This window comes from Ambystoma mexicanum, chromosome 10, assembly GCF_040938575.1.
Source record: "Ambystoma mexicanum isolate Mex_15411 chromosome 10, UKY_AmexF1_1, whole genome shotgun sequence".
In the NCBI taxonomy this organism is placed as follows: domain Eukaryota; kingdom Metazoa; phylum Chordata; class Amphibia; order Caudata; family Ambystomatidae; genus Ambystoma; species Ambystoma mexicanum.
This window is the reverse complement of record NC_090932.1, coordinates 1,018,380,015-1,018,403,658: the sequence shown is the minus strand read 5'-3', so window position 1 is coordinate 1,018,403,658 and position 23,644 is coordinate 1,018,380,015. Positions and strand designations below refer to the sequence as shown.

Below are 23,644 nucleotides of genomic sequence, written 5' to 3'. Positions count from 1 at the left end.
CCGGTGTATGAAATCCCGAGGCGATGCTGGTCGAGGGGTGACTTGCGAGGTAAGCTTTTTGGCACAATTCGTTAGGTTGTAAAGGTGTCTGTCTTGTTTCTTCCTGTTTTGCAGATCCACCGGTCCGGGAAACGCGCTGATCCTAGGATGCTGTTCGCAGGAGCTGTGGGCAGCTAACGATGAAATTACAGGTAAGCTGCTGCTGTTAACGAGGTCCTTTTGTCTCTTTACAGATGCTGTTCTTCCGAGGTTTGCGGGTACAGCTGAACACGATTAGCGTCACGTTGCAGGATTGCAAAGTAACGCGAAGCGTGTTATCCAAGTCGGGTGTGGTTTAAATAGCTTCAAGAAAGTAGTCCAGGTAAAGTAGTTCCTAGGCTACCACACCCAAAACACTATACCGCATAGTTTGGTTCCAAGGAGCCAAGTTATGTAGATGCCTCCATGTTGGCTGGCACTTGAAATAAAGTAGTTCCCTAAACACAAGTCTTTATTAAGTATGAGCCTGGCGCCAAAGGCGCCAGGACTGGTCCCAAGAGGGCCTAGGCAAAGAATGCCCAAGTTTGTTGGAGACCCGAGCGAAGACCCCCTCATGGCCCATGGGCTTGCCAGGGGGGTTTCTGGATGTGGGTCGTGACACACAGTCCAACAGGCCTATTGGTCTATAATTGTATGGATCCCCCTTCCGATTCCCTTTCTTATGGATTGGCAGTATAATTGAATCCTTCAAAGTTTCTGGCATAGATCGATGTTTCCAAATATCTTTAGATGGATAAGTTAACATTGTCAACCACAACTCTAGTATCATGTTAGATAGTAGTTTGGTCCTGTAGCCCTAGAGTTTGATGCCTTTACAATTAATCTTCCTATATCCTCTCTCTCGAAGTCTAAATTCTAAAACGCTAAATCATGCATGGTCTTATTGCAACTAACTTTACCAATCATTTCAATCTGTGAGATTGCCAGCTAGACTTGCTTACCCCACTGCTTTGTGATTCAGTTTGGAATTTGTCTCGACTTGGTTTAATTATACATGGTTGCTGGGAGAATTGCATAGTATTGGGCTAAATCCCTGGAAAGTATCAATGTTCTCGCAGCGAAACACGACGCGAGATGCGACAACATTGATACTGATGCTATTTCTGTGCTTGAGCCCGCTTGTGGGGGGGGGAATCAATCTTTTGGCCTGCCACATGTGTTGCACTACTGTGTAACATTTGTTTCCGCATAGATCTTGAATGAGGTGGGGCCCTTGCACGTTTAGATGACAAACCTATGTTCTTATTTTAATTGTAATTATTAGTTATTTGTACAGTGCTTATACACAAGTGAAGTGCTTCAAAGCGCTAAAAGGCGGGGAGGGAGCAAGGGAATACAGTAGTACTTCTTAGGCCTTGATGTTTCCAAATGATCAAACAAAAAAGTAACTAGCGTACTAGGCTTGACTGCATTTATCCTAGTGCAAGTGCAAGTTCACCTATGGGGCACTGGATTCACTGATGTGGTGCATTGGCCCTCTGTAACCCCAAATCGGTGCAAATTGTTTGCACTAGTTCATCCTCAGTGGCTATATTCAGTGTATGATGTTGTGATTTTTGTCTGAGGATCCAATGCGCTTTCCATTCGACTATTTACATGGCCCCATACTAATTTAACCTGCGTTACTGATGAATTGGTAGCAGGTGCATTTTGATTCAGAGTAGATTGCCGCCTATTTCTAGTCCACGGTGTAGACATGCTTCAGTTTTCCACTACACTTCCAAAAGTTACAGATTCGGCAGTCAACAATTCATAAGGCCCTTCTCCTAAAATGATATCAAATGGAAAAACAATTTAGCAATAATAGCGCCAGCCAACTAATAATAGTGACATTTTTACAAAAGGGAAGAGGCACTTGAAAATTAGGTAAAAAATAAGTTCTGCAAAGAAATCCGATAGAGAGCATACATCAGAAACCACTGCCCTATTAGTTACACACACGTCCACGTATTATCTGTCAGATTACAAAAAAGACCCGCTCAGTTCACCAAATCAAACCACCGGAAAGTAATGCTCAAAGTCGAGCAATCCTATAATCACTCTAATTTCCTGAATTTGTTATGCTGCCAACTAAAGCAGCATCGATGGGAGCCTATAAATCATAACATCATCAATTATGGAATCTCCAAAGCATCACTTTGCGGTCACATTCATATGTGACAGTAATTGCCACACAGTGGTACAATAGGCTCAAAACCACTACTTGCAAGATTGAATCAGCAATTATGGTGCATAGAACAGAGCAACGGGGCTCTGAACCGTCCACCCACAATTACTGTTATCAACTGCAGTTGGCGGCCGTTATTGCACAAATTCGAGAGACCTTATTGCTGCTTTAAATCGGTAACAATAATGGAAGTTGCAGCCAAGTATCGTATGAGTATATAGGCACTAGTTAAAGGAGGTCAAAGGCAATTAGCCTGCAGTAACTCCATTAACAGAAATTATGAATACTCAATAGTACACTGGATTCAAAGTACGTTATTGCCTCTTTAGGTCGTTGGCAATAATAAATATTGGAACCAGCAAAGATAAATACAGGCGCCAATTAAAGGAGCTCAAAGGCAATCAGCCTGCAGTCGCTCCGTTGTTCACAATGATTAGCACACAGCAGTACACTGAATTTAAAGATGTTAGAACATCTCTAAATTAACAAGAACAGACTAGTTATTTCTGACAGAGCATCAGGACCGTGTAAAAGCGCCCGCCTGCAGTTGCTCCATTTGGTAGAAATAGTTACCATGATACTACACGGATTTCACATGTCTTAGTGTGTCTCTGGAAACACAGTAAAATGTGTTTTCAACGTAGAATGAGTCCAAATTGGAGCATCAACTGGAGAAGTTCAGACATCAGCCCGCAGTTACTCTTCTGTTAACACTCGATGTGTTATATTAGGCAGCAATCAGTCTATTAGATAAAACGGGCCATATATCCGTAGAGTGCAGTACGTTTTAGAGTAGGCCTTCAAATCCTATATAGAGTGGGAGACAAATGCTTTGCTTTTACTTACACCCTGACTCATTTTCCCAGATTACTTGATGGGTTGACTAGTGGTCGTTGGAGGTTGGATTTCCTATCGATGGTTCTGGTGAGAGCTGCCCAGGATCAAAGATTATTTCCGGTCAGAACCAGGAGCGGGGTGCAACACTTAGCGATGGAGAAATGAAAGTTTCACCAATGTAGCACTCTTCAGAAACAGCAATGGCTACCGTGCACAGACTACAGCAGGCGGCCTGCCATTCCTGGTTGAAGTCCTTCCAGGACAGTATTTCTTGAAGCTGGGACGCTGACATTTCAGCAGGAAGGTAACTTGCACCACAAGTTGGCAACCACTGAAGTTCTGGGTGCAAATGTGGAATGGCCACGTAGCCCACTGGAGAGCTGGAAGTCCACCTGGTTGTCCAGCCACACTTCCGAAGGCTCAGGATGGCCTGATCCTCGAACATTTCGAGACTGGTTGGTCCCATTAGTCCAGGGGTTGAAGCACTGCACAAAGCCTTCGCAGATCAAGTATCCACGGGCCAAACGCAGGAAGGTCTCGTCTAGCGTCTTCTTCGGATCTTCTGACAAGGGATTCTTGGTTCCAGCGCTGATCTAATTATATTAATTTCACGCATGCCCCACACCCAGACTCTCTGGCACCACAGATGTGAAGTGGGACTAGACAGTCCCACCTCGGTCACACACCCTCACACCCACTCCCTCCTGCCTCCCACTACCCCTGTCTCCCCAGATGCCCCCCACACACCCCCACACACATATCCACACACCCCTCACCCCCACACACAGCCCACCCACACCCCACCCCTACACCTCCCACAAACCTCCCCATCCCACACACCCCCCTGCCTGCACATACCCTCCACATAAACCACATGCACACCCCACGCACGCATGCTCCCCCACATAAACCGCCCAGCCCATAAACCACAAGTACGCTCCACGCAGCCACATAAACCACACGCATGCTACCCACACAAGCACGCTCCCCACACAAACCGCATGCACCCACATAAACCACACACCGACATAAACCAGACGCCCCCACACACGCACCCGTGCAAACCACACGCATCCACATAAACCACACATGCACCCCAAACCACATGCGTACCCCTCATGCGTGCTATACACACATACACACACACACACACACACACACACACACACACACACACACACACACACACCCTTCCCCCCCCATTTTAGCCATGTGCGGTAAATGCGAATGTGCACATTAGAAATTACACAAAAAAGGTAAACCTAGGTCTACTGCCAGCTTGTCTTTAGGCTCATATAAAATTAACGGAAAATCGTACATGTGGAAGACTATGATGATACAAAAGTATCTCCCTTGCACTGCATTGTAAGATGCTGTGTTCTATGTGAAAAAGTTACAAAAAGATAAGATAAACCTAGTTTCCCACTAATTATCGTCTGAAGGACTGATCAGTCTCTGCATAACAAATGAGCAAATGACAGGTAAAGTGAAGCTGAAGGCTTTACTTCCCCTTAAAAAGTCAGAACGTGTTAAAAACCAAAGCAAAAGTATTGGGAGTTGATCGAAACTATGAAAGGAGAGTTGAGACTGCTGTTGGGCCAGTATGCAGGCAATTTTCTTACCTCCATTGGATAACATTGGCTCATTGTTTTCTATAGGCACGTGGACTAACATTGGGACTTGATGGGTCGTGCAGTGTGGGGCTACTGTGTTTTAAGGTCTGTGTCTCTTCTGAAAAGTCCTGTAGGACTTTGTGAATTGTATGAACATTCTATGGCCCTGCATTTCCAGCCATATTCTCAAATGTTATATTGCTGTGTACTTAAATGTAAAGGGGCATGTTTATTGTTTATATTATGTGAACCATATGCTGTAACCTTTAAACCAGTTCTTCTGGAGGATTGCTGTGACTGCTCTTTCTATAGTACTTGGAGAGCCAGGAACTGGAGGGAAAACACGCTTTAAAAAAAGCAAAGGATATATTTTGACCCTAGAAATAGCACCTAGAATATTTTCCCAAACTGTTATATTTTACAGTCTTCTCGTGTTAAGATGGATTACTAAAATTTGGCCTGTTGGACAGATTTCAGGAGGCCATCTAGGTTATAGTGAACTGGGAAACTATGAGAGGTTAGCCAAACCCAATCAAGGTAAGCGAGGAGAGTTGTGTGGTGATGGTTTCACAATGAGTCCACACCGTGAAATGCACAATAATTCTGCTTATACAGGCAATTACAAAAATACTCCTATAGGCCCAAAAAGAAACTAGAAATATTGACCAAGTGTGATGTTCTGGAATGCCTGGCGGAAAAACATTCATCATGACCTTTGGAAAGGCTTAAACCAGGAAGTCCTGCCTGTATGGGCTTTCTTCTAATGCCTTTTGCTGTGCTTTTGGTTGCCTAGGAGACGGGGGCTCGAGAGGAGGAACGGGAAAATGACGGTTGCAGCTGGGCTTATGGAGCGGAGGTGAACAGCTGAGCGGCCGTCGAAGAACTGTCTGTGTGTCTGTGAAGGACTTGGTTTGATTCCTGCCGACGAGCTGCTGACCGAGGTGCGGCGAGAGAAGAAGAAGCCAGAAAGTATTTGCTAGCGATCGTTATCGCACAGACCAGCCGCTGTTATAAAGTTCTGTTACTGGGGTTTCCGAAGCGTGAACGTACAATGAAAGCCTGAAGGTAACGCAAAGCCGCTAAAGTTATGAGGTGATTGTTCACGTTTGTTATCGGCTGAAAATGCTGTTCGAGGACGGCTGCTAACAAGCTATCTGCCGAAGGCCTGTTTGACGAGTGTGATGAGGGACGTGTGATGAGTCCCAGGCGACCGTTGTCGCCGTGAACATTTAACGAACTTGGCGCCGTTGCGCTATTTGAAGAACCCAGCGCCGTTGCGCTTGTTTACCTAACTCAGCGCCGTTGCGCTTATGTTACTTGGAATTGTTTAAGGGAAAAGGCGAGTGTTCACGCCCCAAGGGGGCATTGATGAAAGCACCGTTGTGCTATGAACTTTCCAGGGGAATGCAGTAGAGCTACTGGGTAAACTACAATACCGGAATGCTGCAGAGTTAACAATTGCGGGGAGAGAGTGCCGTCTGTCCTGGAGACTGATTCGAAGCTGGCCTTGAGATAGAGGAACAACGCTGTTGAATAACCAAACAACTGCCACCCTACAGTGATGAAAAGAGCCTGAACGATATAGATACATATTTGTGTTAAAGAGAGAAGAGAAAGTGGTGTGATCCTTCAGCCTGACCTGGCATCCAGCTATCACATAGAACTGTTTAAGGAACAGGATGTTGTAGGAACAAAAGAGCAAAGAAAGGAGCAAAGATTAAAGTTATATGAAGATACAAGAGTAAAACGGACAAAAGGAGAAAGAGTCAGAGTAGGAGTGACCACCATAGAATTGGATAAGTAAATGTACAGAGAAGAAAGACTCTCAATACAGAAAAGATCCTAAAGAACTATAATAACTCTTACCTGTACTTACCTTCAAGTCATATCCTGGAGCAGAGGCCGGAGAACCTGAGAAAAGACGTATCCTTTTTCCAACAACCTAAAAGAGAAAGTGTTTAATATAATAAAGGAGTGGGTTCTCGTTGTAATCCATACCAAAAAATACATTGGCTCAGAGTATTTGTTCTTGAGTATCACCCAGCTTGTTACATTTTGGTGTCAGAAGTGGGATCCTGAGCACGCCATGGAGGACCTTATCAAGACCCTGAGTGAGGGACAACAACTGCTACAGCAGGCCTTGCAAATGCAGAGCCAACAGGCCCAAGCAGACAGACTGGCATTTCACCAAGCCTTACAAATGCAACAAGCCCAGTTACTAGAAGTTACTAATACCAGGAACAACACTCCAGTGCCTACATCTGTGTTGCAAAAATACTCAGGCGGGGAAGATCCCGCCCATTTTTTTGTAAATTTCGAAAGAGTAGCACGAAATGCACAGTGGCCAGCCGAGAGATGGTGCCATTACATCGCACCGTTGATGAACGGTGAAATGCAGTCAGCATATCAAGCCGCCAACCCAACGGGAGACACCCCATATGGAGACATGAAGAAAGTGGTGCTGGAGAGGATGGGGCATGATGAGGAAACGTACCGAATCAAGTTCATAGAAGTCAAATTGGGTGGAGAGGAAACTCTGAGACAATTGTTCTACCAGGTAAAAGAACTGGCAGAGAAGTGGCTACAGCCTACAGTGTCATCCCCAAGTAAAATAACAGAAAAAGTGATCTTAGAGCAGTTCGTTGAGGCCCTTCCTGGTCCTGTTCAGAGATGGGTGAAGCAACATCGACAGTCTCTACCAGAAGCAGTAGATGTAGCTTCCGCTTATCAGAAAGTGGGACAGGGCCGGTTGATCTTGTGTTCCGCAGGGTATAAATCACATACACCAATAAATAAAGCTGTGCCGCAATCAAGATGGCCTCACTCCATGCTGAGGAAGCCTGAAGGGGAAGTCCTACGGTCCAGACCGAACAGTGAGGGCCCTATCAATTATCGTCCTTCTACATCAACAGTTCGGGGTCCTCAATGTTTTGACTGCGGTGACTGGGGCCACCTTGCCAGATTTTGCCCAAAGAAACCGAATACGGAACCAATGGATGTGGGGGTCTTCGACTCCATAAAAGAAAGTGAATACTCTGAACAAGGGCCTGGAAGGCAGTCGTAGTACCTGTATACTTGCGAGGCTGAGGTGGATGGAAAACCTACAACTGCCCTGATCGATTCAGGGAGCCTTCAGACCGCGGTGACATCAGAGTTGGTAGGTGGAAGCTATCATTCCTCTGGGGAAATTCCGATTCGCTGTGTCCAAGGGGGGTGTAAAGGCTTATCCATCAAAGAACATCCAGGTTAAATTGGGTGGGGAAACATTGGTTGTGAAAGCAGCCGTACTACCTAGTTTACCAAAGCCCTTATTAATTGGGTCCGATATACCTGAATTTCCTAAATTAATACATGAAATTGAGAAGAGCTGGTGGGAAATGGCACCTTTCTGTGAAGAAGAAATCTCTGCCCCTTCCTGTAAACCACCTAAGAGTAAAAAATTAAAGAGTCCTAAAAAAGGAATGGAAGAGCAAGAATATGTTCCCGGTAGCAGTGGACTGGAGGTTGGAAGAGGATGGCGATAGTTTTAGGTCCGCACAAGAACTAGATCCGTTACTCCAATATGCCCGAGAGCGAGCTTTGGAAGATCCTACGGGACAAGGTCCACACTTCATAAAAGAGAAGGGGTTGTTGTACCGAGTGAGTAAGTCCCGGAGTGGAGATGAATTGAAGCAACTTTTAGTTCCAAGGAAATATTATCAGACCGTCCTAGAAGTAGCTCACGTGCAAGTTGGGGAGGGACATCTCGGAACGGAAAAAAACTGCTAGGAAAATTCTGGATAGATTCTACTGGCCAGGGGTATACCAACAAGTGGTTAGGTTTTGTCAATCCTGTGCGGACTGCTAGAAGAAGAATAGAGCCAATATAAAGAAAGCCCCATTACAACCTATGCCACTTGTTCTAGAACCTTTTAGTAGAATTGGGCTCGATATTGTCGGGCCTATAGATCCCACGAGAAGAGGCCATAAATACATCCTCGTTCTGGTAGACTATGCCACTCGATACACAGAAGCCTTTCCCTTAAAAGCCACTAATACGCAACAGATATGCGACATCTTGATTCCCTTCATTGGACGAGTGGGGATTCCAAGGGAAATCGTCACAGACCGGGGATCAAACTTTATGTCCAATGTCTTGAAGCAAGTCTGTGATACCCTGAAAATCGAACATCTCAAGACAGCGGTATACCATCCACAGATGGATGGGTTAGTAGAACGCTACAATCAAACTATCAAACAGATGCTAAGGAAAACAACCTCGCCAGAAAACAGGGACTGGGACAGGCTGTTGCCGTGGATATTAATGACCCTGAGAAACACTCCCCAATCATCAACAGGTTTCTCGCCTTTCGAGTTACTGTTCGGAAGGCCAGTGAGAACTTTATTGGATGTTCTGAAAGAGAATTGGGAGGAGCAACCAGATCGTGAGCTGACCCTAACAGAATACGCCTCCCAGCTACAGGAACGGATCGAATAGCTACAGGTTATAGCTAGAGACAACCTTCTTCAAGCTCAAATGAACCAAGAAAAATATTACAACCAAAAGGCCCAGTTACGTACCTTTAAAACAGGGGATCAGGTACTAGTGTTACTACCCACCTCGGACAATAAGATGTTGGCCAGCTGGAAGGGACCTTTTGAAATTCAGGAAGTCCTGGGGCCTTTAATGTACAGAGTGAAGCAGCCAGGTAGTAGAATGTCTTGTCAGACCTATCATGTAAATTTGCTTAAAAAGTGAATACCTCCGGTACAAAACATCGCTATGATCACTAACGAAGTACCGCCAGAAGAAAACTTCCCACAAGTCAAGGAAAGAATAGGTGTGGAAGGTTTAAATATTAACTCTGAGTTGACGGTGCTGCAGAAGTCCGAACTATCTCACCTCTTACAAGATTTTGCCGAGATATTCTCCTCACTTCCAGGAAGAGCTAAACTGACTTGCCATCGCATAGATACTAAACCTGGCTCTATAGTAAGGCTCAGACCTTACCGAATACCTGAGTCGAAGATAAAGGCCATCAACCAGGAAGTACAGGAAATGTTGGATTTGGGAATCATCGAACCATCGTATAGTGACTGGAGTTCCCCGATAGTCTTGGTTCCGAAGCCAGATGGCAGTGTGAGGTTCTGCATGGACTTCCGGAAGTTGAATGAAATTTCTAAATTTGATGCTTACCCTATGCCACGGATAGAGGATCTGTTGAATAATCTAGGGAAGGCCAAGTACCGGACCACCATTGACTTAACCAAGGACTATTGGCAGATACCATTATCACCGGCTGATAAGGAAAAGACGGCCTTTGCTACTCCTACCGGCCTATACCAGTTTACGGTGTTGCCCTTCGGTTTACACGGGGCACCTGCAACATTTCAAAGGTTGATGAATTACCTGATAAAAGGACATAAAAATTACGTCGGGGCATATCTTGATTACATCATTTTTTATAGTAACACCTGGCAAGAACATCTGGTTCATCTAAGAAAGGTACTTGCGACTCTGAAAGGGGCTGGATTACACATAAACCCTAAGAAGACCCATGTAGCGACGTTTTATACTAAATATTTGGGATACTATGTGGGCCAGGGAATGATTAAACCCCAAGAGGAGAAAGTGAAGGCTATCAAGCAGTTGAAGTTCCCGGAGACCCCAAAGCAGGTACGAGCCTTTCTTGGATTTGTAGGGTACTACAGAAGGTTTATTCCCCATTTTTCTACTTTAGCTACTCCCCTAACAGACCTACTGAAGAAGCCCACTTTACATAAGAAAGATTGGCAAACAGTTGAAACACTAAAAGCCTTTAAGGCTTTAAAAGAGGCCCTTACCAGAAGAGCTATTCTACACTGTCCCGACTTTAAGTCTCCATTTCTTCTTCAGACTGATGCTTCAGGAACAGGACTCGGGGCAGTTCTTCTCCAGAACCAAGGGAAAGGTGAAAGGCCAATACTGTTCATCAGTCGGAAATTGTTACCTCACAAATTAAATTACCCGACCATAGAAATAAATTGTTTGGCCGTCAAGTGGGCCATTGATGCTCTTAGGTATTACCTGCTTGGCCGAGAATTTACGCTAATAACAGATCACGCTCCCCTAGTCTGGTTGGCCCGTAACAAAGAATCAAACCAGAGAGTACTCAGGTGGTTTCTTTCCCTCCAGCCCTTCTCCTTTAAAACTGTTCATAGACCTGGGAAGCTGCTGTCACAAGCTGATAATCTGTCCAGAGCAGAAACCCTTCCCGAACGTAAGGGTTTAGTAGAGGGGGTGTGACGTTGTGGAATGCCTGGCGGAAACACATTCATCATGACCTTTGGAAAGGCTTAAACCAGGAAGTCCTGCCTGTATGGGCTTTCTTCTAATGCCTTTTGCTGTGCTTTTGGTTGCCTAGGAGACGGGGGCTCGAGAGGAGGAACGGGAAAATGACGGTTGCAGCTGGGCTTATGGAGCGGAGCTGAAGGTGATCAGCTGAGCGGCTGTCGAAGAACTGCCCGTGTGTCTGTGAAGGACTTGGTTTGATTCCTGCCGACGAGCTGCTGACAGAGGTTAGAGAAGAAGCCAGAACGTATTTGCTAGCGATCGTTATCGCACAGACCAGCCGCTGTTATAAAGGTCTGTTACTGGGGTTTCCGAAGCGTGAACGTACAATGAAAGCCTGAAGGTAACGCGAAGCCGCTAAAGTTATGAGGTGATTGTTCACGTTTGTTATCGGCTGAAAATGCTGTTCGAGGACGGCTGCTAACAAGCTATCTGCCGAAGGCCTGTTTGACAAGTGTGATGAGGGACGTGTGATGAGTGCCAGGCAACCGTTGTCGCCGTGAACATTTAACGAACTTAGCGCCGTAGCGCTATTTGATGAACCCAGCGCCGTTGCGCTTGTTTACCTAACTCAGCGCCTTTGCGCTTATGTTACTTGGAATTGTTTAAGGGAAAAGGCGAGTGTTCACGCCCCAAGGGGGCATTGATGAAAGCACCACTGTGCTAGGAACTTTCCAGGGGAATGCAGTAGAGCTACTGGGTAAACTACAATACCGGAATGCTGCAGAGTTAACAAATGCGGGGAGAGAGTGCTGTCTGTCCTGGAGACTGATTCGAAGCTGGCCTTGAGATAGAGGAACAACGCTGTTGAATAACCAAACAAATAAAAATAGAGTATGTTAACTGCCACCCTACATTGATGAAAAGAGCCTGAACGATATAGATACATATTTGTGTTAAAGAGAGAAGAGAAAGTGGTGTGATCCTTCAGCCTGACCTGGCATCCAGCTATCACATAGAACTGTTTAAAGAACAGGATGTTGTAGGAACAAAAGAGCAAAGAAAGGAGCAAAGATTAAAGTTATATGAAGATACAAGAGTAAAACAGACAAAAGGAGAAAGAGTCAGAGTAGGAGTGACCACCATAGAGTTGGCTAAGTAAATGTACAGACAAGAAAGACTCTCAATACAGAAAAGATCCTAAAGAACTATAATAACTCTTACCTGTACTTACCTTCAAGTCATATCCTGGAGCAGTGTTTAAGTTAATAAAGGAGTGGGTTCTCGTCGTAACCCATACCAAAACATACGTTGGCTCAGAGTATTTGTTCTCGAGTTTCACCCAACTTGTTACACCAAGTAGGTAACACTGTCGCACAACACTGTTATAAATTATATATACAGTCACCTTTTGGTTTGTAGAAATGCATACAATTCACTTAAACAACTGAAAGGAAGGTCAGTAATTACGCAGTAAGCGAAACCAGTTCACAAGAATGAAGACCCTAACTTATATAAGTCTGGTCCCTATGTTGAATGGGGCCTTGTGCCCAAAAGTCAGAGTTCCTTCAAGGTGAGGAGATAAAGGCAAGAAGAGTTCTTGTGGTGGTGAAGACTTCTCAAAAGATTTTGCAGGTAAGTAAGATACTTTTCTCTCTCTCTCTTAGAACAGCTTTTAAAACAAACGTTTAAAAAGCGAAGGAATGGAATGAATCAGTTATTCACCAAGTCTATTATAGGGGAGAAAGGGGGGATGGCTGTAAGTATTGAGATTGCTCACCACCCTTAATCCAGTTTTCCCAAGCGACTTTGCAGGTTGAATTGGTAGGTTTTCCTGGTGTTGGAACCAGTATAAAATGGCCAGGAGCTGGGGGTGCAAGGGAGATACTGGTCGGGTCCAGGAGCTGAGTGCAACCCGTTCTGAGGAAGAAATGCAGCAGGCTAGGATGTAGGCATCTTCAGAACACTGCCAGATGGAAGGAAGCCGGTTCCAGTGACAGTCACTGCACAATGGCGAGAGCAGGCGTCTCATCAGTCACAGTCAAAGTCCTTCCTGTGCAGGATCCCTTGATGCTGGGAAGATGTAACTTTGCAGGAAAGTGACCTGGGGCGTCAAATGGCGACCACCAAAGTTAGACGCAAATGTGGAACAGCGCGGCTTGTGACGTAGTAGTAGCCCATTTTAGAGCTAGTTGGTCCACTGGGTCGTCCAGGTACGATTCCAATGGCTCAAAGCTGCGGGAACACGAGAAGATGTCGAGACTGTTTGGTCCCTTCAGTTCGAGGGTCGAAACACTGCAGAGGGCCTTCTCACCTCAGGTGGTCCAGCAGGGCTTCACTGGGATAGTTGCAGGAAATGTCTTCAGGAGTCGTCCACGGGTCTTCAGTCTGCTTCACAGGATACTTGGCTACTACGCGAACCTGCTGGAATGGCTGCAGGAGTCCTCTTATCCCACAATTAGTAGGCTCATGGCAAAAACCATCTCACCAATGGTAAGGATCTGCACCACTCACTCAGCCAGCAGTGGTCCAATCGGGGACCACTGTGAGTTTCACTCATGCATGCACACTAACCTTTCAGGCACCACATTTGTGGAATGGGACCAGACCGTCCCACCCACTTCCTGTGTTCACACACACATGGCATGCACTAGCCTGCGAAAACAGCAGCTTTCCATAGCAAATGCATGATATTAGGAATTGCCTGACCTGAGAAGGCAGGACGAAGGGCAAGAAACAACATGGCCAAAGATCAATGAAAAATGTCATGTCATGGCCATTTTAGGGCACTAGCTACATTTAGTAGCCAGATGCGGTAAACGCAAATGTGCACCCTAAAAGTACTGCAAAAATGAGACATATGTAACTGGTGCCACCAGCTTGTCTTTAACCACACATAATAAAAAAAAAAAAAGAAATCCCCAGTGCAAAAGACTAGGTGATCAGTATCCCCATCCACTACATTGTGAGATGCTTTGTGCAGTGTTTGAAAAGTTAAAGTTAAGGGAACCCCAGTTTTCCAGGACTGATAGTCTGACGGACTGATCAGTTTCCACATGCCAAAATGAGCTCAAGGCCACAGAAGTAAAGCTGAAGGCTTCACTTCTCTTTAAAAAGTTAAGACCGGTTCAAAAACAAAAGGGAAACTTTTTGGGGTCCATAGAATATGGAGGGAAAGTTGCCTAAAAGAGATCTTTCCTAACACCTCTCTAAACCTCATGGCTTAAATGCTTCCATGGAACAAACGCCACACCATATTTGAAAATGGCCTTGAAAATAGCACCACACTCTCACAAGACAAATGCCACACAGGTCCTTAACAACCAACCCAAGTTGCTATAGGGTTATTCACAGCTTAGTTGCAGGTTTCATTTGTCAGGGCGTATGTTGACAGATGCATCCTTTCAGTCTGCCTGCTTCCCCCGCTGACAGTCATTAGATTTTTTTTTTTTTTATAGTCTACGTTCCATGCTCACCCATCCATCGTGACATTGATGGCATTCCATGCAGCAGCATTCATGCACATGCATACAAGCACATTACAACAGAATCTGGCTTAAATCTTTAGTTTTGTAATTGCGCACTAATTAAATGACTGCTTTGAAGGCATAGGAAACTGATTCTGGTTGTTCACCCACTGATTATGGCACATGCATCTGGAATGCAAGTTTACTCATGCTACCCCTTCTTGCTCTGTTGGTGAAAGGGTAAACGTTCATTTTCAAGCTCAACAATCTTTGGTCTCTGCTGAACCCACTTGTTAGGTAAGATTCTCATAGGAATGATACATCTTCCTTACCTGTGCCAACCCCTGACCTGTGTTAACCCCAGAACCTTTTGCTTTACTGGTGGATTATTTTCCTTATAGCTCAGTGAGTGGGAACCTTAGTCTGTTACTCTTTTTATGGGTGTCAATTTTTAGACTCTCCATAGTGCCTTTTTAATTATTGTATCCTCTTTGACAACTTTTGGCACTTTCTGCCTATTGTTGCTGAGTTGCTCTTTGGCCTCCCCTTTTAACTTTCTCTGACTAACCTTTTGAGAACTACAGTTCCCAAGGGTAGAAAGGATCTTTGGATCCCTTTTCCATTTTTTTCGGTGAAACCAGCACACCCCACCTAATGTGGAGAGCTGGGGAGCTACAATGTATCCCCTTTTCCCACTAAAACTGTAACAATTTTGTTACAGGGACAAGCTTACCTTTAATGGCTGGTGGCAGTGATACCTTTTACTAATTCGGTGCATGTTTACCGAAGGCTGTTTGCACAGCTGTGGTAAAGGCACCCAAGGGTGCTCATTTTACCAAAATAGCCCCTGTCTTCTTTTTTCGCCATTTTAGAGTTTCTTGTCCTTCCTTCTCCTGACATCCAGGGCGGGAAATTCCTTTGTATGATTTTTTTTTGTTGTTTGTTTTTGTTTGTTTTTTTTTTTATTTTCGGCCCAGCCCAGGCTCCAGTCTGCCTGTGAAGGCAGGAAGCGAGGGAGGAGTCCAAAACTCCACAGCCCTTTGTCTTCCTCCTTGCCTGAATGGGGACAAATCCCATTGGGGGGGGCTGGCTGTCCTGACAACCAGACCGCCCCTTGTTGTAAAATGCTGGGATACAATGCAGAAGTTGTGCTGTTAAATATTACAAACCTGGAATCTGAAGACAAGGCGACCCCTGCAACCAAAACCGAAGAGGATGATGAAGGAAAAGCGGCTCAGATGATTTCCAGTGACCGGAGAGCCTGCTGTGTAACCTGAGCCTGCCCTTCTTTCCAATCGACCTGGGGATCCCGAAACAGAAGACCCAGAGCCTGGTGAGACCCTCTAAACTCAAGAAGACCTGCTTTTTGACCCATCCCGTGTCGTGCTGTGACCTTGCGGGTCTGCAATACCCCAATAGCCTGGTACCTTTTCGCGCCTTGAAACACTTGTGTATAGGCGCGTTACAAATGCCATATCATATCATATCTGGCGGTGCACGGTCTTCCGAATCTCGCTGAAACTTTGCGGGCATCCCGCTGGAACTCCAGAGACACGCTTCAAGTCCGAAAAGTCCCCTCACCAGAGTGCTAGACCTTTGTAATGACGAGAATCCGACCAGCGATATTCGTTCATCAGTGCTGTTTGAAAGGTACTGAAACCCCAAAGAGCCGCTGAATCGAAGGAAATCCGTAGCTGACGAAGTCCTCTCCCGAGTACTGCCGCTGGAGCCTGCAAGAAGTCCTCCGTCTTGTCCCCACGACTGAGGCACAGGAACAAGGGTCTCCTTGGCTGTAGCAAGGAGGAATCCAGCTGGAACACTTTCTTGAAACCAGAGCTACTGTGTGAGCTTGGGGTACTTACCTTATTGGCATAAGTCGTGTTTTCTCACTTGAGAAGGGCACTTGCTTAAATTTTGGAGTTGATCACAACTCCCCTTGCACCTGCGTAACAGCTTGTGTTACTCCAGTGATTTTTCTGAACTATTTGACTTTGTGAAAGACTTTATCCAAAGAAGTGCATCAGAACTATTGACCTAGTCAATTGACTTTGACTGTCCTGGCTCCTTAAATGCACGTTTCTACATCTATTGGCTTTGGCATTGCTTGTCCCCTCATAGGTTGTAATTTGTTGAACACTTTTACTGCTGGGAAAGGCTTACCTAGATTTCATTAGAGGATTCAAACTGTCTTCACATTACAAGAAAGTATGTTCTAACCTTTCTACAAAGTATATATAATATTCTGAAAAGTAGATATAAGGTTATTTTACTCACCTGTGAATTGGTTGTGCCTCTTCCTCAAAACTATTGATGTTGGCTTCACTTAATTATTTCTTTCAGAAAATTAGTGTGCAAGTTTCCCAACTGGGCCTTGCTTCTCCTGAGCTGCTGTTAGCCTGTCCAGATTAAGTCTGCATTAGGTTTTACCTACCTAGAATAACCTTGAGTCATTTATAATGAGTAACACTGGGTTTTGCTTTCCCTGTTCTGTTTTAGACAGACGCACAAACAGTCTTGGGTTTATACCTGCCCCAAGTTGCTGATAGTTCCTTGAAAAAGTTGTATGGGTTGTACTTACCTTGAGTTAGATGTGTGCCATCCTAAAATAAGCTACCAGAGTTACTGCATATCTCAATCTGTGTTTCACTGATCTCAAAAGCACCTCTAATTGAATATTACATCCTTGGGTTTTACTCACCTAGTATAACTACGTGTTATCACAAAAGTAGCTGAAGGTTTTTATTGCACCTAGAATGAATATTTCACTATTCACAAAACGTATATTGTCCAGTTGACGTATTATGTGATTTCTTGCTGAGCATCACAGTACAACTGTTGGGGTCTACCACCCTGGTATTACTGAATGTAATCTGAAAGTAACCATTGATTTTACTCCCCGGGAATAGGTTTGTCCTGTACTGAATGTGTTTAAAAAGGTTCGACTTCCCTAGAACTGCTGTTAGGTGTTATCAATAAGGTCATATGCTTTGGTCTGTGTGCCTTCAAGCATTGTGTTGTGTTTTCTTATAGTGTGTTTATGACTTTGACCAGTACTTACCCCATGACTGAACTTGCCTAATTGTATTTCAAATAACCCTTTATTTGTTTATAATCCTTCTGGTTGTCAGTATTTCTATTGATTCATTTGTGTGTTATACATTCTTTGTACTGGTCTACAGCCCCCTCTTCCTCCTAAAATGAGCCTGGCTGCTCTTTCTACGCTACCACGAACTCTGGTGGTACAGCCTTATACTAAGAGTGGAGTCTTGTACTGTCTCAGTTAAATGGTTTTGATCAATTTGGGTTGAACTTCAGGAAACCTGTCCTAACGCCACTAAGTGTTTAAGAATGTGTGCCATTTTCTCCTTTCCCACTGAGTGAACCACGTCTAACTCATTTCACACATACTTTCAAAGACTTTGAAGTAAGTGATGGCTTTCGACCTTGTGGCCTTGGTTGAATTTTGCAGGACTAATGGTGGGCAAACCACCACATCTATGTAGCCAGTTAATGTTGTTTTGGAGTATCTCTTGGGAGACTTGGCGGGTCGGTGAATGTAAATGTGTATCTTACTATACCGTGTTTTTTAAAAATGTATTTATTTATTTATTTTTTTAGTTCAAAGCAGAAGATCTTACTTTCTTCTATCCTACCTTTTAGGGTTCTTTTGACTGGTGCAGACATGAACCTTGCTGCTGGCAGACGCTATGGGCTGGTTGGCAGGAACGGTTTGGGAAAAACCACTCTGCTGAAGATGATGGCTTCTAGGAGCCTGCGAGTGCCATCCCACATCAGCATCCTCCATGTGGAACAGGAGGTGGCAGGAGACGATACCGGGGCATTGCAGAGTGTTCTGGAGTGTGATACGGTGCGAGAGAGCCTGCTGAAGGAGGAGAAGGAGCTGAATGCACGCATTAATGCTGGGAAGTGAGTCAGAAAAGGGAAACGGATGGAGGTTGCTTATGGGCTGGAAATAACTGGGGTCTTCTTGGATTTCTGGCATTTCAAGTGTACGGCCCTAGATTCTAAAACACAAAAGTATTTGACACCAATTACTTCAATAGTGCCCTTCACTAATCCCCATCCTGCAAACTGAGCCAAATTAACACTCAACGCTTTAAACCCTAACGCATCGCCTTGCTCAGATACAAGGCTGCTGCTCCTGTCCTCGTACAGCTCAATGTATCAACACCTACTTTATTGGGGATGTTTTTCCATAATCATGAGTCTTTAAGCGCCATCATCCAATATGTATTTATTTGATATGACAATGTTCGGGTTAAAAGATACAATCAGTTGCTCCATCTCTGCTCATCTATTTGGAATGGATGCCTAGCTTCTTGGTGGAGTTGAAACAGTAGTCCATTTCTATGCACATTTTGTCATCTACAATTGAACAAATATTGTAGAAGTTAGAAGGTTTTGGAAGAAGCAGAAAGCAAAGTCTTGTAAAGTGCAAATGACATAAACGCTCCTATGAGGTCAAAAGTCCTAAACTGCAACTATGACTATTTTTGTTTTTTTAATTTAGTTTATTTTTTAGTTTGCAGACTGTTTTCTTTAACTTTTCCCTGCTGACTCCTAGTCGGAGGCCTTATCAGAGGCGCAAATGAGATTGGCCTTCCCTGCAAGACATCCAGACCCACAGGGTCTGGAAACATCAAGTACCCTCTTGGGCCTTGCCCTAAACCCAGTGACTCAGTAAAGAGCCCGGTTAATAAACAGTTGCCATCAGGTTCCAGGGAAGCGCACATTGCTGCAGTATGTAGCTCAGGTTTTCTCAAATTTAAAATCCTTAACAAGACTTTCACCCTCTTCCTTTGGAATTTGTTGCTAGATTGGTAATGTCCTCAATGGCCTCATTGGATTCCTATAATACCAAAGAAAGTCTCTGGGGAGTTTAACGAAAAAAACCTTGTGTGTACTAGACAACTCAAGAACCCAACTGCCTTTGTATTGTCCCCTCTCGAATCAAAACAGCTAACAGAAATCATTCAACAAATATATGATGTGTCAACCACAACATCAGAAGAACATATAAATCAACAATTATTACATTTTATTATTAAACTTTCACAATTAGATTAAAATCATATAAAAACACGTAAAAATCATACACATTACATTCATCTTGAAAGAAGTGACAAGTGCAGTGCAAAACAAAAAGTGCAATAATTAAGCCCTACTGTAGACACAATCTGAAAATAGCTAGTGAATAAGTGATTACCGAAAGCATTGCTAGGATTATTTTGGCGGATGGTCAGAAGCAACGGTCCAAGGATTCTTCGAGACCCAAGGAAAATTCCAAGGATTCCTCAAAATCCAGTGATAGGCCAAAGGATTCATCGGAACCCACGGAATGGCCAAAAGACAAACAGAAGGACACGTGTCAACCGAAAGGCCTTTCCGGAAGACACTGGAGGGATTTCTTTGACGTTGAAGGAGAAATCTCGACGTTTGGCGACAGAAGATCCACTACAGGAGCCCTTTCCTCCCCTCGACCCCTCTGGTTCATCTATCTGGACCAGAGAGAAATTTGAGGGATGTATGGATAGGCTAGAGAGGTTTGTAGAACTCTCTGAAAAATCCACACGCAAATGACCTAGAGAGGAGAACCCCCCTCTCCCTGTGCCTAAGCTTCAGCAGGTCTTTGACCCTTCTCAAGAGGAAGAAGAATAATATATTTATGACCTCACTGAGGAGGCGGCCCCTGTGGACCTATATAATCAAGATGAAGACCCCTGTCACCTACTCCAACACCGGAACCTGATGCCTTGTGCTTGGACTCACCCACCCCTGCCCCCCCACCACACCCACTTGACAAGCCTCCGCTGTCGATGACCAGATGGCGTTCAACGCCATATTGAGGAAAGCAGCGGAACATTTCCATATTGCTACCCAGGAGGCTGTTCCTGAAGCTGATTTTGTGGAGGACATCCTAAAAGAAAAACCACCGGCCAGCCAAGCTATTCCTCAGTTGAATTCAATCAAGAAGCGGTTGGCCCCCTCGTTATTGACACCTGCCCTAACTAGAGCAGTAAATCCTAGGGTAGAAAAAATTGTTTCGACCCTCCCCCTCTGACCCGCTTTACATCAGGGGTCATGCTACTCCAGATTCACTGATAGTAATAACAACCAGGAAGAGAGCAGAGGTTCCCCTATCAACTGGGGAAGCACCCCCCTGACAAGGAGTGTTAGAGACTATATGCTCTAGGGAAAAGGGTTACGGCGGCTGCCGAATTTTCCACTTGCATAGCAAATGATACAACCTTGTTGGCCAGTTATGCCGATGCACAATGGGCCATGCTACAGGAGGGCCTTCAAGAAGTCCCTGAGCCGCTGCAAGCTCGCCTACTTTTCTCGGTTGCAGAAGGCAGGCAGGTTAATCAGAGTATCCTTAAAAATACTTTGGATGCAGCAGAGACAGCTGGCAGGTCCTTGGCTCAAGGTACCCTCCTGAATAGGCACGCATGGTTATGCAACTCTGGTTTTAAACTAGAGACTCAAGCTTCATTAATAAATAAGCCATTGGAGAAAACTAATTTATTTTGAAAGGCGGTTGATGAAGCGCTCGAAACCGCTAACAAAGAGCATGACACCCTCAAGACCCTGGATCAGGTCACCCAGAGGCCTTTTACGAGGACGGGGAGCGGGTCTAAACTTTCCTTTCATGGTCAACGTTTCCCTCAGAACTAATACAGCTTGGGAAATAATTGGTCCTCTACCCAAGGAGCCAACACCTACACCATCCCGTATCCTCCAGGAGGCCACCGACATGGTAAAGGAAGGGGTCGGAGTTCTACCCCTCGAGGCTCCCTGGCTTCAGGCCAAAAATGACCCACAGATCCGGGTCCCCTCCCATACCTCCCTGGTCGGGGGCCGGCTGTGATGCTGGAAATGCATTGGAGGGACAGGGCCTCCCTGTCCTTGTCCTGTAGTCCTTTTTCATTTTCTGTTCTGTATTGTTTTCTGCCCAGGAGTCCATGTGGGACTCCTGGCAGTACAGCTCTTCCTGTTTTTGGTTTGGTGTACAGACCCACAGGATACCCTTATGGCACCCATGGGTGGGGGTGCAACCCTTTGCCCCTATTGTATGTTTTTGGGCACCTGTGTGTGTGGCCCACAGAGCAAGGTATGGGCTGGTGGCAGCTCCATGCTGAATTTGACAGGTGCTATGAGTATCCTCCATTTTGGGATAGCCAGGCCCTGCCATTGGAATCAGTTGATTCTTGATAGGAAACAAGATGGCCCCTGTGGCTTCTTGCTTTCTATTGCCTGTTACCTTGTTTTCCCAAAGTCCTGGGAAGCCCTGGCTCTGTCCCTTCCCCTGACTGGCTGTTGGTGGAAGTTCCATATATGGTGTTGTTGTGAAGTCGAGGCCAGATTGGCTGGAGCCTTCTCAGTGACTGTATGTTGTGGGTACACCCTGTGGGTGGGACCTGGGTGAATGGAGTGTGTGACCAATATGCACTTGTTGTGGCTGTCTGGTTTCTGGTATGAGAGACAAAGACTGAGACAGCCCTGCCCGAAACTGGCCTGAATGCAGTTGTGTAGTGTTGAATGGCTCGGTACTTATACTCCCAATAAACATTCCTTGTTGCGAGTGTCTGAGAGGAAGGAGGATGGCCTGAATGCACTGTGTGCCTGATTGACTGACTGCCCTTCTGTATGATTGGCTGCTGAGTGTGACCCAGCAGTGTGGATGAGAGACAGAATAGTATATCTGGGGACCTCTTGACACTGGAAATTGTTTAGAAGCTGTGTCTACACTTGAAGAGTAACTGGAACTGCTGATCCTCGACGCCCAGCTGGAAGAAGAAGACTTGCTGTTGCATTTGCTTCGACCCGATCTTAAAGCTGACGAATTCGTCGAAGACTGATCCGAGAGAGGACCTGGTAAGGCGCCCTCTTCCTGTGCTCCGAGGGACCATCGAGCACCGCTAACCTTCGCTGAAGCTCCCTTTAAGTCAGACCCTCGGAAGGCTGCCGACCGGAGACTGAGACCGCCGAGGAGAATCAAGTGAAGCACCTGGACATCGTCGCCGTCGAAGTCCACTGCCGTCGCTCAGGGTTCGGAGTACCGCTTTAACTGCTGGAGGCCCGTCGAAGCTGTATTGCCCCAGAAGAGGGGACCGCTTGATGCCGTGCCGCCGACGACCGGAGCCGCCTGCTCCTTTGCCTAAGTATTGAATTGAAGAACTCCCTTGTCCGCACCGTGGACCGCTTTTTCCCCGCCGGAGAAAGGTGAGGATGCTGACGTGCCGAGGAGAATCCGCCAGTGGGTTTCCCGCCACCTGAAGGCCACAAAGACTTTGTCGACTCGATGCCCTTGTTGGGCCACAGTTCTTCTGAAACTCTTTGCGGTCCAGAACTATCAAACGCTGAGGTGCCCCGCACACCTCATCCTCGCAGGACGTCGCCGACGAGCACCGCCTGGATCGACGCCGTGGCCTCGGCACCCTCGAACTTTTCATCGACACAGTCAACGCCAAGTTCACCTTCTTCGACGAATCGTGACTCCTGCTTTTAAAGGGAGTCACTCAAGAAGGATCCGTCTACCCTTCTTAGAAGAACTCTGCACCACCAGGTACATTGGGGGGGGGTAAAAACATTATAGGAGAGAATAAGACTATTGATCAATATATGGACTGGGCTTGTGCTATATCTTTATTTTACAGGTTGCCCAGGTTGGTTGGGGGGGGGGGGGTGGGATCTCCACACAGAACTGTGTCTAGGTAGCTGGGCCAGTAATCTGCCTATTGTTTCAACCATCTTGCTTTCCCTCCTCTCTCTGTTGGTTTCCTCTTTATTGATCTGTGTGACATTTTGACAGTATAGTTGATGCACTTTAATGAGATCTAATAATATTTGTGGTACCACTGTAGAACCGTATATATTTACCATTGTTGATTTTCTGAGTACAAAGTGAGTTATTGTGATAGTGTACATAACCTTGAATATTATATAAATATTGTGTTTTCAGTATTACAGTGTGTGGACATTCCTTTGTGGGGGCTTGGGGACTACACTGTACTTGACCAGCCTGCATCACTTCCTGAGAAGCTAGGTCTTGATTGCTCGACCACGTACCAATAATAGAGAATCTTGGCTGGGGTCCTCTGTGCCTCTCATCTACCATATAGAGAGCAGAAGTAGAGAGCTACAGTTACCACACCAATTCTTTCAGCAAGTAAGTACTTTTACACTTGTGATACTTTTCAAGACAGACGCCTTTTCCTATCCAGTCCTTCCCTAGTCTGTTGCATGAGTT

General features: G+C 45.4%; 1 protein-coding gene across 1 annotated transcript in view; it reads left to right on the top strand.

Annotated features, from left to right (window-relative positions):
* ABCF3 (ATP binding cassette subfamily F member 3) overlaps window positions 1-23,644 on the top strand; it is a 981,204-nt gene that overhangs the window by 195,600 nt on the left and 761,960 nt on the right. Inside the window, exon 7 of the mRNA XM_069618825.1 lies at window positions 18,034-18,300. Coding sequence (XP_069474926.1) covers window positions 18,034-18,300 — 267 coding nt within the window. The remainder of the gene's footprint in view (window positions 1-18,033; window positions 18,301-23,644) is intronic.